General features: G+C 35.1%; 2 protein-coding genes across 4 annotated transcripts; both read left to right on the top strand.

Annotated features, from left to right (window-relative positions):
- Window positions 1-691: 691 nt before the first annotated feature.
- Window positions 692-7,338, top strand: KT2 (potassium transporter 2). 3 transcript variants are annotated; one of them, XM_039035384.2, is made up of 11 exons: window positions 692-1,150; window positions 1,497-1,522; window positions 1,603-1,672; window positions 1,755-1,989; window positions 2,073-2,318; window positions 2,401-2,454; window positions 4,578-4,838; window positions 5,083-5,135; window positions 5,268-5,385; window positions 5,544-5,798; window positions 6,035-7,338. In XM_039035384.2, the coding sequence occupies exons 3-11, from the start codon at window positions 1,634-1,636 to the stop codon at window positions 7,144-7,146; spliced, it is 2,373 nt and encodes a 790-aa protein (XP_038891312.1). In that variant the 5' UTR covers window positions 692-1,150; window positions 1,497-1,522; window positions 1,603-1,633; the 3' UTR covers window positions 7,147-7,338. The 3 variants fall into 3 exon arrangements, with proteins under 3 accessions (XP_038891312.1, XP_038891314.1, XP_038891313.1); XM_039035386.2 differs by lacking the exon at window positions 1,497-1,522 and having other exon boundaries at window positions 709-1,150; XM_039035385.2 differs by lacking the exon at window positions 692-1,150 and having other exon boundaries at window positions 1,190-1,522.
- Window positions 7,339-7,703: 365 nt separating this feature from the next.
- On the top strand, window positions 7,704-11,605 carry LOC120080762 (potassium transporter). The gene is made up of 3 exons (XM_039035387.2): window positions 7,704-8,414; window positions 10,684-10,747; window positions 11,327-11,605. The coding sequence occupies exons 1-3, from the start codon at window positions 8,124-8,126 to the stop codon at window positions 11,500-11,502; spliced, it is 531 nt and encodes a 176-aa protein (XP_038891315.1). The 5' UTR covers window positions 7,704-8,123; the 3' UTR covers window positions 11,503-11,605.
- The last annotated feature ends 6,330 nt before the right edge of the window (window positions 11,606-17,935 follow it).

Here is a 17,935-nt window from a genome sequence, read left to right on the forward strand (position 1 = left end):
GTTTACAAATTAAGTTTTCAAATACGTAAAGCAAATAAAACTCAAATAATTACCGAACAGAAAAAATAATATAAAAAACATCTTAATTCTTTCCTCTAGAATTGAACTCAAATGCTTTTTTTTCCCCAAAAGAATTGAAGTCAAATAAAAGAAAGAATGAAAGGGAAAAAAACAAATCTTCGTCTTGGCAGCACTCTCATGGATGCTCTCAATTTCCATTTAAAAAATCTCAAGCCGCCCAACACCATTGAAGAAGAACCTAGAAGCAGCATTTCTCAAAGTGAGAGAAAAATGGAGGTTTTCAAGTTTTAGAAAAGAAGAAGAAGATGAAGAGCTTCAAAAATGGCGGAACATTGAAAAACTTTCAAAAGCTCTCAAAAAAGGCACTGAAAAAAGCTGAAAAAATGATAAGCTTTATTGCTTTGGAGTAATGAAGGGCATGTTCGGCCATCATGTCTTTTCCAAAGCCCACCATTTCCATTATGACTCACATGCCTTTGCTTTTTACTCAAATCCAAACTAACAAACAAACAAACCATTTATTTTATTTTAATAAAAAAAAAGGGAAAACTAAGCCCAAAATTTAACTGTAAAAATATAATTTTTAAAATTTTAAAACTAAATAGAAATTAATCTCAAGATTAAAAACAGTTCTAATAACTATAAAAAATGGGAGCTTTTAAAACAATTTAAAATGAAGTTCATGAAGATTCATAATTGCCTAGATTAGCCCCAATTGCTTTCAATCCTTTCACATCATCAACATAATACAAGTTTCATCCGTTTTGATTTGCTTATTACGCCAATCTTGCACAATCCTCTGATGGGTAGGCCTTAATTTCCTTCTGTAAATCTTCTAACACAAACAAAAAACCCCATTAGAGAGAGAGAGAGAGAGAGAGAGAGAGAGAGAGAAAATGGTCCATTCCACTGTCCATCAATCGGCCGTCTTCCTGGACGCTTCGTTTGTGTGGGACTGTTTTTGTAACTGTCATCAGCTCACGTGATCTTCTTTCTTTTTCATTCCCCCATTTCTGATTCCCCTTTTTTCTTCAATTTTGGACGCCATTGTAGTTTTGGACGCCATTGTAGTTGAGCTTCTGTTTGTTTGTGTGCATTCTTCTCTTCTTTGAAGAACAGAGTCTTAACAGTGAGTTCTTCTTAACCCCCCTTCTTCTTATTTACTTGTTTTCTGTTTTGTTTTTGCTGTTTTACCAACTGGAGAGAGAAAAAATTTGCTTCAAGAATCTTGTCATATGGGGATTGTAATGATGAGGGTCCATGATCTCCCATTCTGCATTTATGACCCCATTTGGATATATTCATCAGTTACCCAGAATCAAAATATCCTCAACATTCAAATTTTGTCTTCCAAATACCTTTATTTCTCCTCTGTTTTGAGTTTTAATGGCTGTCTTGATAGAGATATCAACTGGGTTTACCGATAACTGATAACTGATAACTGATTGAAGTTCTCTTATCTTCTTCATTTGTAGGGGAATACAGATGAGGGTTTTTTTTTGTAAGCTCTATTTGCTTTCTTTCTTTCTTTTTCTTCTTTATATTCCATTTAGATCTACTGCTAACTGAACCCCACTTCAGGATTTTGCTTGAAGATCGAGATAAAGAAGCTATGGATCTTGAGCATGGGAAGTGTTGGGATAGTTCAAAGGTTTGTGTTGAATAGCTTCAACTTCTACATTTTGAAAACACCCCAGTTGTTGAAATTGCTGCAATTTTGGGTTTCTTTTCAGAAGGATTCTTGGAAAACGGTTCTTGTATTGGCTTATCAAAGCCTTGGTGTTGTCTATGGCGATTTGAGCATCTCTCCTCTTTACGTTTACAGAAGCACTTTTGCTGAAGATATCCAACATTCAGATACTAATGAAGAAATCTATGGTGTTCTTTCATTTGTATTCTGGACTCTCACTATAGTCCCTCTTTTCAAATACGTCTTTATAGTTCTTAGAGCTGATGACAATGGGGAAGGTAAGAAAAGGAAGAAGCATATAGTGAAAGTAAAAAAAGCTTCAAAACCCAGTTGATGAATTCTTCTGAAATCGCCATTGCAGGTGGGACTTTTGCTCTATACTCGTTAATTTGTAGACATGCCAAAGTAAGTCTTCTCCCCAATAGACAAGTTGCAGATGAAGCTCTTTCCACTTACTTGCTGGAACATCCACCAGAGAAGAAGAAGCAATCTAAGGTTAAATTGCTGCTGGAGAAACACAGGGCTCTTCATACTGCTTTGTTGATTCTTGTTCTTCTAGGGACTTGTATGGTGATTGGAGATGGGCTTCTCACCCCTGCCATTTCTGGTACACTTCTTTTTCCATTTTCTTTTGACCCTTCAAGAATTTGATTGTTTTATTTATTTATTTATTTTTTTGTTTTGTGCAGTTTTCTCAGCAGTTTCTGGACTTGAGTTATCCATGTCCAAGGCTCACCATCAGTGTAAGCACCTTGACTTCGACTAAGCACCTTGACTTCGACTATCTCTATTAGTTTTTCTTTCATGTTGAATTATAATTTACTCAATATGCCTTAACTTCAGTGGTTGAAAAATATGAATTTAGATTCGATTTTTAGATGCTAGTACAATAGAAAGAAAAGGTCTAAGGCCAAACCAAACGTAACCGAATGGACAAGGCACCCATTATCATCCATTCGATCTTCCTCTCCTGCAATTGTTAAATTAATAAAGAAAAGGGTCTTGGAACTATTATGTTAATTCTCATTAAGAACAATAGGGTGTTTGATAAATTTTAATGAATAAAAGAACAATAACAAAGGATTTACAAGTATAGTTTCTAAGTTTTTTTTGAAAAGAAAACAAAAAAACTTTTCATTGAAATAATGAAAAGAGTCTAATGCTCAAATCACAAGGAGATATAATAATATAAAAGGATGAGATAAAGGGATCAGTAAGTGCACAAGTATAATTTCTACGTTGAAATTAGATTTACAGTGATTAAATATGTAATTTATCTTTAATTACTTACCAAAGGAAGTTAGGACAAGCTGTTTAAATAAGAGACAGCCTAGAAAGGAAATTGAGATGTGAAATTGTCTCAAGCGTTGTCTGATATCTATTGTCAAATTTTTTAGATTCTTTATGAAATTTTTGTCTGGTTTTAATAATAGAGTCATAGAGACTAGAGAGAGTTTTGGAGAAACAATGCAAATTAAAAAAATGTAGAGTTAGCTGTATCGATAAAAACTTTACTTTTTTCAAACTGATGATAAGACAGAAGGTTCTAGTGAGTTATTTTGACAAGACTGGAGGTGTTAGTTTCTTTTTGGCCTGTGGTACAAGAGGGACCTACTAACACAGTCAACTTTTTGTTTCCATTGGTTTCATCCAGCTTTCCTTTCATCGTCACTTGGTGTTGGAGCCACACCCAAATTAGGTCTCATTTGACAACCATTTTAACTTTAAGAATTGTGCTTGTTTTCTTATTAGATCTTTACCATAGTTTTCATCGTTCCTAACTATAAATTTGAATTCTTATCCACATACTAAAAACGGGACAGTTTTTAAAAAACCAAAGACAAGTTAATAAATCAAGTTTTTAAAACACTCTTTTAAAATTTTCAAAACTTGGTTTAATTTTTGAAAATACTCCTAAATAATATATCACAAAACAAAAGAAATCAATATATACAAGTAGGGTTTATAAGATTAATTTTCTTAAACCAAAAATAGAAAATCAAATGGTTATCAAATGGGAATTAAATTTTCAGTTGTTGTCTTCCTTTTCATAGTCAACCTAATTACTAATTGAGGAACCCGTTTAACTGAAGATTAATAGAAATTTCTTATTCTAGAGGTTGTCTGATTCACAAATAATGTTTTGTGTAACTTGGAGCAAAGAAACAGCTAGCTCTTTAGCTTCTAATATCTGTACTTTCTTCTTGATTCTAGATTAATTTTTCTGCCCTTGTTATGCAGTTGAATCTTTAGGCCATGGCTGTTCTAATCCAATGAGCTATATAGATTCCAACTTCTTAAACCCATCTACATATTGTAAACACAGGGATAACTCAACGATTAAGACATTTACTCTTTGCTTCAAAGTCGGATGTGCAAATCCTCTCCTCCACGTTTGCTGTACGCATAAGAAACTTATATACATATTGGATAAACAAAGCCCAAATCTTCCATCACCCATTCCTTTACAGAGTTCAAGTACCAATATACCTCTAAATTCTCAATATTAGACTTCATAAACCCAAACTTATTTAATTCAAATAAACCTTCTTAGATTGTGACCGAGTAAGAAAGAAATAAATAAACCTCTCCTTAGAGTTTCAGAAGATTTGTTTAAGCATGATAAATTATTTGGATTTGAAATTTTGATGATAGATTTGGCTTATCTCTCCATTATATTGTTTAAATCCTTGCAAGCTCATTATTCTGTTTCCTTCTTCCTTTTTCCCCTTTGTCAAAGATCTGTCCTTCCAGGATAAGAAATCTTCTGCCAAAAGAACTTCTGCCATGCATGTATATTGATTAGTGTTTTAAAATATTATCTTCATGTTCTTATAGCTAACATCAAGAAGTTACCTTCCTGCAGACGCAGTGGTACCAATCACTTGCTTTATCTTGGTTTGTCTATTTGCACTTCAACATTACGGCACACATCGAGTCGGCTTCGTCTTTGCTCCCATTGTATTGACATGGCTACTCTGCATCAGTACCCTTGGCATATACAATATTATACACTGGAATCCTCATGTTTATCAGGCTCTTTCTCCATATTACATGTTCAAGTTTTTGGAGAAGACAAGGAAGAGCGGTTGGATGTCGTTGGGGGGTATATTGTTGTGCATAACAGGTAAAACTAATGCCATAGCATGCTTATGAGGTTTTGGAAGCTTATCACTTGTTTCCTTTCCTTATTTCAAGTTCCAATTACTATATCCAAATTTTATTTGGTTTTAGTGTTTTTTTTATCTGTATTGGGAACTAAACCATTTTGGCTGCTCTCCATTTCGTGTAAAAACATTCAGTTAGGACTCAATAACAGAACAGATTCCAAAGTTCTATGTGGGGCTTATTGAATATTTGATTGAATGCAGGCTCAGAAGCAATGTTTGCTGATCTTGGTCACTTCTCATACACAGCAATACAGGTGATTCTGTCTTTAATGGCACTTAAGTTGTAACTTCCCTTTTCAGTTCTTCATAACATGGAAAAACATTATTTTCATAAACACATAGGCTGACTATCTTGCTCCATCCTATCTTCCCTCACCCCTCTTCAGATTGCTTTCACTTTTCTGGTGTATCCAGCGCTTATATTGGCATACATGGGCCAAGCTGCTTACTTATCACAACATCACCATACCACCAAAAGCATTGGCTTCTATGTTTCTGTTCCAGGTATGAATAGCTGAGAAATTCTCTACGACTATCCGTTGCAATGTCTAGATTTATAATTCATAAACACCGCATAATGTTTTGTGCGATGTTCTTGTACTGTTGTGATTCGTTGCAAGCTATTTTTAGGAGACTACTTACAAAGGGTTTTTGGAAAACAGAGAGCGTGAGATGGCCAGTGCTTACAATTGCTATACTTGCGTCGGTAGTTGGAAGCCAAGCAATCATCAGCGGAACATTCTCCATTATTAACCAGAGCCAGTCCCTTGGGTGCTTTCCTAGAGTGAAGGTTGTTCATACCTCTGATAAGATCCATGGTCAGATATACATTCCAGAGATAAATTGGATTCTTATGATTCTCTGTGTCGCTGTTACCATTGGATTTAGAGATATAAAACACCTCGGAAATGCATCAGGTGAGTCGGATGCAGCATACTTATCATATACTACATTCATCTCCATTTCTAGACATCTGGAAGTCATTTTTGCACACTCGGAATACATAGGTTCCATTATCGACAATCTTATTCGCAAACTTTCCATTTTCCAAATCTTGCGGCAGAGTCTTCCTCTAATCGAACTGATTGCTTAGGGTAGATATGGATTATACCATAAAGAAGAACTGACACAATTGGCCACTTGTTTTGTGCAGGTCTGGCTGTAATGACTGTGATGCTTGTGACAACCTGCCTTACATCTTTGGTGATTGTCCTTTGTTGGAACAAATCTCCACTTTTGGCTCTCTCCTTTTTTATCTTCTTTGGGTCTGTTGAATTGCTCTACTTCTCAGCTTCACTCACCAAGTTCAGGGAGGGGGCTTGGCTCCCCATTCTTTTAGCTCTCTTCCTCATGACCATTATGTTTGTTTGGCACTATGCAACCATCAAAAAGTACGAATTTGATCTTCACAACAAAGTTTCATTAGAATGGTTACTAGCATTGGGGCCAAGCCTTGGGATTGCTCGTGTCCCCGGCATTGGATTAGTTTTCACTGATCTCACCTCTGGCATCCCTGCCAACTTCTCCCGGTTTGTCACCAACCTCCCGGCATTTCATCGCATTCTTGTCTTTGTATGTATAAAGTCGGTACCAGTTCCTTTCGTACCTCCAGCTGAGCGATATCTCGTCGGAAGAGTTGGCCCAGCTACACATCGATCGTACAGGTGCATCGTTCGGTATGGCTACCGGGATGTTCACCAAGATGTGGACTCATTTGAATCTGAATTAATCAAGAAACTTGCAGACTTCATCCGTTATGATTGGTTTAGAAAGCAAAGAGGCAACTCTTGCAGTGAGGATGATGCATCCCGTTCAAATGAATCGACAAGCGAGTGCAGACTGGCTGTGATTGGAACCATAGCATTTGCAGGGGCCACTGCTTATGAAGAGACTGTGCAGCCTGCCAGCGTATCGGTCGGGTTCCAGACTGTTGACAGTATTGCTGATGTGATCGAAATGGAGCCACTGGGAGAAGAAAGAAGAGTCAGGTTTGCCATAGATAATGAGTTCGAAAGTGGCTCACAAGCTGAAACAGAAGCCCTTCTGCAAGAAGAGCTAGAAGATCTTGTAACAGCCCAGCAGTCTGGGACAGCATTCATTCTCGGGCATTCGCACGTCCGGGCGAAGCAAGGGTCATCTCTGTTGAAGAGGCTGGCCATTAACTACGGCTACAACTTCCTGAGAAGGAATTGTAGAGGAGCAGATGTTGCTCTTAAGGTGCCACCAGTGTCTCTTCTTGAAGTTGGTATGGTTTATGTTGTATAAGCCTCAACTGATTATTCTGTTCTCTCTCTCTCTCTGCTCTTATGTAAAGATGCTGCTGCCCTGAATGAAAGCTAAAATATTCCATGTAACTCTCCTACAAACCCAGAAGAATTATCTTCCCTCAAACATAAAAGTTGAGGCCTTGAAGATTAACCCATGATTTTATATATAACAAATGGACATTGAAACCCATGATGTTGGATAAAACATATAAGCAAATTTAGAAAAGGGAAAAATGAGAATCCATGCACTTTTATAGGCTCTAAACTATGCCTATACATAAAAAGAAGAATAATGGAAGATGTAAACCCAAAATAGTGTCAATCTTGTACTCGAAAAACAACTCCAGATAATTTGAACTTTGATGGATAAAAACATTTATTACCATACTAAAAGTCAATAACTTGATTTCTCTCCTACAATTAGACACTTACGAGGTCTGTTATTTCAATTTTTTAAGATTAATGATATGATTGATAATTGTAAGGTATAGACACAAGTATGGATGGATGTAGATAGAATTTCGACTTTCCCTAAAGTTTCATATCGAATAACTAGAATTTTAAGTAGTGAAAAGCTGATTTTGAAAATGTATAATAAATGTACATTTTTCGTGAAAGAGTAACTCTTATCTATAAAACAACTTTTCCGCATCGTCATCGAATCACTAAGTCCGACTTTTGGACTTTTGTCCCTAGTACTACACAAACATGTGAATCTTAAGAGTCAAGCTCCAATCTCATTACTAGCCATAAATTAATTACTAATTCCTAAGATTCATAACCTAGCAAAAATACATCAAGTGGCCATGGAAAATGGAGAGATCAAGAGTATCAAACACGGCCACGTAGCTCCACTTCACAGCAACCACAACGCCCAATCTCTCCCGACCTCTAATTTTCACTTATAAACACAGAGAAACTGCCGTCGATTCTTAGAATTTCAGATTCAATCGAACGAACTAACCGGCGGCGGCGATGGTGGCGATTTCTCCGTCCCACGGCGGGTTTCCGTCTCAATTAAGGCAGGGGTGGAAGACGGTAAGGGGGAGGCCTGATAGGAGCTCCAATTTGAGAGTATTGGCCAAAGCGGCGGAGAAGGGCGAGGAGAGAGAAAGCGGCGGCGGCGGAGGAGAGAATAAGAAATCGTTGTTCAGCAGCGTGACGGAGGCGTTGGATTTCTCGGCGGTGCGATCGAGTCGCGACGCCGAGCTCCTCGATGATGCCCGTCAGGCCACCAAAGCCGGCGGCAGAATGACCCGGGAACAGGTACTTGTTTGTTGGTTATAGTAAATTTACTATTATTGATTAAATTATCTAGGCCACTTTCGAATATAGTAATAAGATACAAAATATTTGCATTATACTATAAATTTACAGATATAACATAATTTTAAATATAGCTTTTGTACTTTATCACATACATTATATTACTAATAAGAGTCTATCAACAATAAAATTTATCACTAGTAAGAGTCTATTATCGATAGAATCAATTATCTATTAATTTTGCTATATTTATAATTCCTTAAAAATTATAAATTATACCCATAATTATTAGTCTTAAGAGTGCTATCAATTGCAATTATCCAATTATCTAAAAATAATTAAATTTTTGTTTGAATGACTTATTTTAAGAGGTCTAAATAAAACTTACCCAATTTTGAAAACCTAGGTTGTTTTTGGTAAATTCACCCAACAAATACATAATCTAAGGGTATAAAAACTTGATTTTTTAAATTTAGAGAAAATTCATTTGTGTCTCTCAAAACAGGTCACTGGTACAATAATTCTAAAAATATCCATCAACTATGAATTTGTTTCAATTCTTCTCTAAAATTTGAAAATTTTCGTTTTAGTTTGATATTGTTTCCAAATGATACTTGTAGGCTTCTGTCATTAAATTCATTGGTACGTAATAAATATATACAAACCTAAACATATACATAAAAATTAATAACAATAACAAACTTATATAAGATTTGTGAACCATCTTCCTCATTTCAACCCACATCTCCATTTTTTTAAGGGTTGTCTTGAAACAAATTTCTAATTCAAGGGTGAAACATTTCAGAATCTGGAGATATAATTGAAACCAAGAATGAAAATATATGTGAATATGTTGATATGTTTATCAATATATCCGTAAATTAAAGGGTTCAATATCAATATTAAATATCCATAGATATTTCCAACATCTTTTATCAATGCTTGTAAAACATAAAAAATGTCATTTATTTAGTTCAATATGAATATGACTACAAATAGCAATTTCCATAATTTAATTTTAGAGTAAAAATAACTTAATTGTTAATATAAAGATATTTTATAAATTTGTGACTTATAGAAATACATGTTGATATCAATATTTTATCTATATATCAATAAAATTAAAATCGATATCGACATCGATATTTTTATCCTTGGTTGAAACCATATATATAATTGAATGATACTTTTGATCATTTAGCCTTAATAATTTATCTAGTTGGAAGATATTACAAGATTTTATTAGAATAACTTTTTGTTTCTAAATTTTTGTAGAGGTAATTATTTAGTCCATAAAATTTGAACCTTCCATTTCAAAAAAAGATAAAAAAGAGTACATAACCATAACTATTGAGCTAAACTTGTGATTGAGTCAATAAACTCGAGTGGTAACCGGAATGATTTTTTACTTTTGATTTTTATGACAATTTAGTTCTTCATTTTAGTCTTGTGTAATTCTTACAAATATTTTATGAAATTTCTTACATGGGATGGTTAATGAAATTAATTAGTAACCAAATATATATCTCTCTTTTCTTCCTTCTTATGATGTAGTTCTAAAAAATTTAAGGGTTGTTTGAAACGCTGAGTTGATCTATTTCTTGTTGATTTCTAATAATAGCTTTCATTTTTTTAGAAAAAGAGTTCAATTCTTAATAAAAAAATTAAAAAACCAAAACAAGATTTTAAAAATTAATTTTTTTAGTTTTTCAAATTTAGCTTGATTTTTGAAAATATTGGTAAAAAGTTGATAACAAAGCAAATAACTTAAAGGTGAAATTGGTGTTTATAAGTTTAAATTTCAAAAAACAAAAATAAAAAAACCAAATGGTTACCAAATGATGCATAAACTTTCAATTTTATGTCCAATAGGCATCAAACTTTCAAATTTTGAGACTAATAAGTCTTTGATCTATTCAACATTTGTTTTTTACAATTTACGAATTTACTAAATACTAAATTGAATGTTTAGGATTCCATTAGATAAACTTCAATTTTATATCTAGTATATCGATTATTTATCTTTTGAATATTGATTAGGTCAAGGATCTATTCGATCACAAAATAGATATTTAGATACATGTTAGATATACTTAACTTTCGATAATTTATTAGAAACATGAAAGTTCACGATGGATATGAGCTTGAAAGATCAACTAATCTAGGAAATATATTATTTTGTAAATATTTCAGGAACTAGCATTCTTCAACCACTTGTACAATTTCGTTGTAGTAATTGTCTAAACTGGGCTTCTTGGTTTGGATGCAGTATGGAGCTTTAAGAAGGAAAATAGGAGGGACCTACAAGGACTTCTTCAAATCTTACATAGAAGGTATGTTTCTAATAATCACTGATTTTACAATAAAAAATATCAATTTATAATCCGAAATTTTAAGGTTTTTGTCGATTAATATTCGAAACTTTCGTAATTGTATCAATCTATACTCTTCATTATGTTTCGTTATATAACATCGAGTTAGCTGACTTATAATTTTATCAATTAAACTTCTAAACTTTTATAAACAAATCAATTTAGACTCTTCATTTAAGATTTTCTTGTCAATCTATCAATTCTAATTACCTATTTTATAAATATGACACTCAAAAGAAGTCTTTAAATGTGTAAGAATTGACACGTGGATGATTATCAAAGGTTTCTTAACAAATGATCTAAATTGTTCAACTATAAACCTTACACTATTTTCAGACGAAATTTGAAAGAGGGTGTAAATTGGTATACTTATGAAAGTTTATAGTTTACACTGACAAAATTATTAGTTTTGAATTTTAATTGATACAAGTCTAAAGGGGTATAAGTTGATTTATTTTCTTTTTACTTCACTTCTCTTCTAGATACTCATTATCAAAATTGATGAATAATATTGGATTGTTTGAATGGATGAAAAAATAGTGGATGGTCAATATGTTGAAGAAGGGTGGGTGGACAAGACATGCAAAGTGTGCAAGAAGGACACAAGGGGAGAAGCAAGACAAGTTGACAAACTTGGAAGATATGTACATGTTGCTTGTTTGGAGAAATCCAAATCTTCCTCAGGGAATTTCTTCTCCAAGCTTTTCTCCAAATGAAAAACTTAGTTTGATCACAGAAATTTGAATTTGTGTAACGTGTATTTAGTTCCTCATACCAAATATATTATCCATTTCCTAACAAGTTTTTAAAATGTGCTAATGTGGCTTCCAAATCATCAGATAGACATGTGGTTGATAAGGATAACGAACCTCCACATATCTCCACAATTATATGATATTATCTACTTTAGGTATATACCCTCATGGTTTTACTTTTAGAACTACTCCAAAAGGCCTTGTACCAATGAAGATAATTGTACTTACTTATATATCCATGATCACTCACTTTCCTAACCAATGTGGGATTTTGTTCGTACTTCTAACAATCCTCCCTTTGAACAAAGTACCACTTTGAGCCTCCCTTCGAACAAATCCATCTACTCCCAATCATAAGAGCTTGCTCTAAATACCAACGTAGTTCTCGTTCATCTTTGGTCACTTTCTTTTCATCTTGAGACACATCCCGTTCTGAAGAAGCTTTGACTCAAATACCTCAGTTTTTTGTTTGTTTATAACTAACTTTGTAAATGGTCAGCTGGTATACTCTATAATTACCTCTAATTTTAAATTCAACAGAGAGAGTAATCATCGTTTTCCTTAGTTTTCTGTAAACAACAAAACTGTACGCAATCTTCATCAGTAAAGGAATTCAGATCTTCCCGTGGACGTAGACAATCTTGCCGAACCATGTAGACACCGTGTCTTCATATTCTTGCTTTATCTTTCTTGTTCATACGAGTGTTTTCTTTACTGCAAATTGCGCGCCATTCATTCATCATTCAAATCACATCGAGTAATCTGAATATCGAGTCAATCGTGCATCGTTCTTCGCTATCGAGTAGCTTTGAGTACATCGTTTTCATCTTCGAGTCGCACCGAGTATTGTTCAAGAACCGTCGAGTACGATTGAGTATTAGTTTAGTTGCCATCGAGTTCCATCAAGGATTTAACAGAGACTCGTCAGACAAAGAAGGGAATTCTCATCGAGGATCGAGTAGGAAGACATTGAGCATCGAGTGTCGAGTATCAAGGATTTGGTAGAATATTTTTTAGCCTTTTCTTCATCTTTCCAGCGTTGATCCTAGGTATTTGGGCCTTTTGAAGAGTGGTTAGCCCAACAATTTGTGGTATCAGAGCTTTTAAAGATCATCAAGGTCAACATTCTTGGAGTATTAAGATACTCAAGAAATTAAGACTCGATACTTGATCAGATCATAAATGGCTGTTGCAAGGTATGAAATTGAGAATTTTGATAGGAAGGGCGATTTTGGCTTATGGAAGGTCAAAATCAAAGCCATTCTTGGACAATAGAGAGCACATAAGGCCCTTTTGGACCCATCAAATCAGTACAAGAAAGAGAAGACATGGAGCTTACAGCATATGAGACTCTGGTTTTGAATCTCAGTGACAGTATCTTGAGACAAGTAATTGATCAAGACACGACCTACAAGATGTGGTCAAGCTGGAAGGTCTTTTTGCAACCAAGGATCTCCCCAACAAGATGTATCTAAGGGATAAGTTTTTCACGTTCAAGATGGATTCTGTCAAGCCTCTTTCAGATAATTTGGATGAGTTCAAGAGGATAGTCTCAGAGTTCAAGAGCCTTGGCGAGAAAATTGGTGATGAAAATGAAGCTTAAACTCTCTACCCGAAGCCTATAAAGGAGGTGAAGAATGCCTTGAAATATGGCAGAGAATCAACTACCACTGATGCCATCATTTCAGCATTAAGAACTAAAGAGTTAGAGCTTCCATCAGTTAAGAAGGAGCAGTCTAGTGCAGAGGGCCTGTTTGCCAAGGGGAAGAACAAGCAGAATCAATCTAAGGGGAATAAAAACTAGTCATGTGAAAAGCACAAATCGAAGACCAAGATGAGATGCAACTATTGCAAGAAGAAAGGTCACTTGATGAGAGATTGCTACAGTCTGACAAAGAAAAACCAAGAAAAAGAGAAGGATCAGAAGGGAAAGCAACCAGAAGCTTCAATGGCTGAAGGTTCCTACTTTTATTTTGATGCCTTAACCTCCAATGGAAATCAAACCAACCAAATCAGTCCTCTTGAGAAGCATGACTGAGTACTTGTCTCTGGTTGTACCTATCATATGACATCTTTCAGATCTTGGTTTAATACTTACAAGGAAGTAGATGGAGAATCTGTGTACATGGGAAACAATGAAGCCTACAAGATCAAAGGGGTTGGTTCAGTATCCTTGAAGCTAAAGGATGAATCGATCAAGCTTCTAAGAAATGTGAGACATGTACCTTTGCTCAAGAGAAACTTGATATCTCTGGGCATGTTGGACTCCATTGGGTGCGAATGTAGAGGAAAAGGTGGAGTTTTTGAGGTGATCAAGGATTCTACGGTTATGTTGGTTGGTGAAAAGGTCAATGACCTTTATATTGTGAGAGGAGTAGAGATGATGATAAGTGCCTACACGGTTCCAACAGTAAGCTTAACAGAGGCTGACTTGTGGCACAAAAGACATCCCATATTAGGAAAAAGGGATGCAAGCACTTTCTAAGCAAGGAATTATGCCCAAAGGTATCAGTGAACACCTTTCCTTTTGTGAACACTGCATCCTAGGTAAAGCAACCTGACAAAGTTTCACAAAATCTCAGCATATCACCAAAGAAACATTAGATTATGTCCATTTTGACCTATGAGGACCATCTCCTACACCAAGCCTTAGTGGCTCAAGGTATTTTCTAACCTTTATAGATGACTTTTCTAAGAAGAGCTAGATATACTTCCTTAAAGTTAAGGACCAAGTTTTTGGGAAGTTTAAGGAATGGAAAGCCATGATAGAAAATCAAACATCTAAAAAGTTAAAATAATTTAGAACTGATAATGGGCTTGAGTTTTGCAATGCACAATTTGATAATTTTTGTAGTGAGAATGGTATAACTAGGCATAGAACAATGAGGTATATACCTCAACAAAATGGGGTTGCTGAGAGGTTAAATAGAACCATAATGGAAAGGGTTAGGTGTTTACTCTCTGATGCTATCTTAGGGGAAAATTATCAGAAGTTGCAGCCTATAAAGTGTATACTTTGAATATGTGCCCTCGCACATTTTTAGAGTTGCTTACCCTTGAGAAAAAGTGGACTAATCATCCTCCTAACCTAGATAACCTCAAGGTCTTTGGATGTGTAGGGTTAGTACACCAAAATAAGGGAAAGTTAAAGGCCAGAGTAGTCAAGTGCATGTTTGTAGGCTTTCCAAAGGGTGTCAAGGGGTTTAAAATATGGCATCTGGTTGAGAAGAAGTTCATAGTGAGCAGAGACATAACCTTTAGGGAAGAGGAGATGTTTATGCAAAAGGAGAAAAAGCTTGAGGATGAAGGAGAGTCATCCAACACAGGAATTGAGGTGGAGTTACCAACTGAGCAACCAATAGAGTCTAGCCTATTGGATTTTATGTCCTAAAACTCGTAGTTTGTAATATCATATTCATGTTCAATAAAGCTGTTATTGAAAATATTTAGTAAATTTAAATTCTATATTCATGAATCCAATAAACTAAGGTTCCGGGGCTATTAAGTTTAAGTTTGAACTTTATGTAGTGACATAAATGTGGATCAAGTTCAAATATATATAGCCAAAATGGTCTATAGTATATGAATAAGGTTGGGCGCCTTATTCTAGGGACACTATGGATGCGGCCCATTTTGTAGTTAGTACAAACGATGTGATCCTAAACCGTTCATGTAGAGACATGAAAATGGGGGCATCCTATGTAAAGAGTTTACATAAGACTGAACCATGAAATAGTCACTTTTTACGTACTAAATGCCGTTTAATGTATAAAACTGACTATTTCATTAATTGATTACCTAGGTAATTTAATCTTAATCCTGAGCTAACTATGGACTCCTGTTCACTCAAAATTATCCTTAGATCTACATAGGTGAGGGCAGCTCATTATCGCTGGCCCAATAAGCCTCCCATTTCAGGGCTAAGATCAGGTGGATAGCTGGGAACATAAGGTGCAAGACGGAATTCACTCCTTCCCGTTATAGGGATAGTAGATAGGTTGTTCCCTTTAGTATTGAATCTAGGTCTTGAACAAGGGGCCTCACCTTCTCATTGGCCCAAGAGGGGTTCGGTTTATAGGTTGGACCTTAAACCAATTGTTCATTAGAGGATTAATGGAACTTAAGGAATAAGATGTAGTCTCGGGGGTGAAATAATTTTTATGACCCAACCAAGATTACGAATAACCTGTGAGGGACTAGTTTACTAATCATGGTTATATCATATGAACACAAATATATCTATAGTGAGGGGAGTGCAACTACGGGACTATAATGGAATGACCCGTGAGTTAATGAATGTTGATTAGCTCCATCTAAAAAGTTTAACCAGCTAATCTCGGATCGTTGGAGCTCATGATCTATAGGTCCATTAGGTTCCCCTACTAGCTCATATGGAATAAACTTAGAACAGTATGATAGAATAATTCGAATTGTTCGAATTAGGTGAAGAGAGAGAAACCGACAAGTATATGTGATATAGTGGTCGATTTTTTAGTTTAGAGATACAACTTTAATATTTAAATGTGATTTAAATATCAAGAATATGAATACGTTCATATTCGGAAGCTCAGAAATAATGAAAATTGTCAAAGATGTAAAAAGTCAAAGAGTTGACTTTTGACTTGAAAAGTCAAACTTTGACCGACCTTATATTCAAATGTGATTTGAATTTCGAGAAAACAAATGCGGATTCATGCTCGGGAGGTCAAAATTAGTCAACACGGAAAAAATCATAAAAAGTCAAAATGTTGACTTTTTGGTCAAAGTTTGACTTTGACAAAATGACTATTTTGCCCTTTGACTAAAATTAGTGGAAAAATCCAAACTTTTGTTGGATAATTCCACTAACAAAATAGTGGGCTGTGTTGGCTTATAGTGGAGACATTAAGCCCACTTAGATAGTAGATTCTAGGTGTTAAGTTTTTAAAAAGTTGTTTCATGCATTTTTGCATGACCCTTTCTATAAATATGGGTCTTTGAATTTGGATTAAAAACTTTTGGACATTTTGCAAAAAATAGTTTTTAAAAATTTGGGCTGAAAAGACCTATACCCAGCCCAAAATTCATTCTTCTATTTCCATCTCTTTTTCTCTCTCGGGTTCTTCATCCATCGGGTCCCACAACCCGGTTCTGAGTCTAGAGGATAGTAGGTCAGTTCTAGTGGTTGTCCGGTTCATGTTGGAGCGGAGATAGACGAGTTTTGGGAGCTTCAAAGGTAATGTTTTTAAAAACCTTAATTAATTGATTAAGGGTTGTATGTTTAATTTATGCAATTAGAGTAAAATTGTTCCTCTTTTCCGCTGTGCATGCCTACTTTTCCATCATAACCAACCTAGTGACACAGAAGAAACTGAGGAAGATGTAGGGGAACATGAGGAGACAACATGTGAGCAACCTGATTTAAGCAAGTATGTCTTAGCTAGGGATAGACAAAGGAGAACTATCACACCTCCAGCTAGATATACTAAAATGAACTATATGAATCTGGTTTTAAATGTTGTTGTAGCTCCTACCAACCAAGAACCAACAACCATCGAGGAAGCATTAAGTTGTGCTAATGCAAGGGATTGGATTGAAGTAATGAATGGGGAGATGCATTCACTAAAGGTGAATGACACTTGGTCCTTAGTTCCTCTACCAAAGGGTTACAAACCTGTTACCTCTAAATAGATTTTCAAACTTAAAGAAGAAGTATCCTTGAAGGGAAACCCAACATGAGGAGATCCTTGAGCAGAAATAGATCGTCCAAATTCCATTTCGATTGAAAACTTAAATTTACAGTACAACAAATAGATTACGCAATCAAAGTAAATTACAACATACTTTTCAAATAAAACATAGTTCAAGGGATATTACCTTTGAAGAACACTTCTTCTTGTATCCCTCGAACGGTCACGAACTCCTCGATCAAACCACAACAAGAACTTGAAGACCTTCTTCAAGTGAATCACGAATCAAATGGGAAGAGAACACTACCACTCGGATTCCTCAATATACTTAGGGTGAGAACCCAGGAGTGGTGGACTTTGACTATTTTGGTTAAGAGGATATTTGTGAGTTTGGAGAAGGAAGACGATTGAAGAAGAAGCACTATCGTGTAGTATGCTTCTCGATCGTTTAGGCTATCACATAATAAAACTTCCTATCACATAGACTATTGCATAGACAAAGAGAGCCCATCGTATATGCTCTGTTTGTTGTGTAGGCTATCACATAGTCTATTCTTTGTGATCTTTAGAAATTAGTTTCTTTCTCTTAGTCTTTGAAGTAAAATGAAAAACTTTTTTTCCATTTTATTCCAATTACTATAAAATTTTCATAACCACCCACTAAGGTAATTTTTTAGAAAAAAGGGATTATTATTCAAAATAATAAATAATATAAATAAATATGA

Source organism: Benincasa hispida, chromosome 7, assembly GCF_027475165.1.
Source record: "Benincasa hispida cultivar pf3 chromosome 7, pf3_genome.v1.1, whole genome shotgun sequence".
Lineage (NCBI taxonomy): Eukaryota > Viridiplantae > Streptophyta > Magnoliopsida > Cucurbitales > Cucurbitaceae > Benincasa > Benincasa hispida.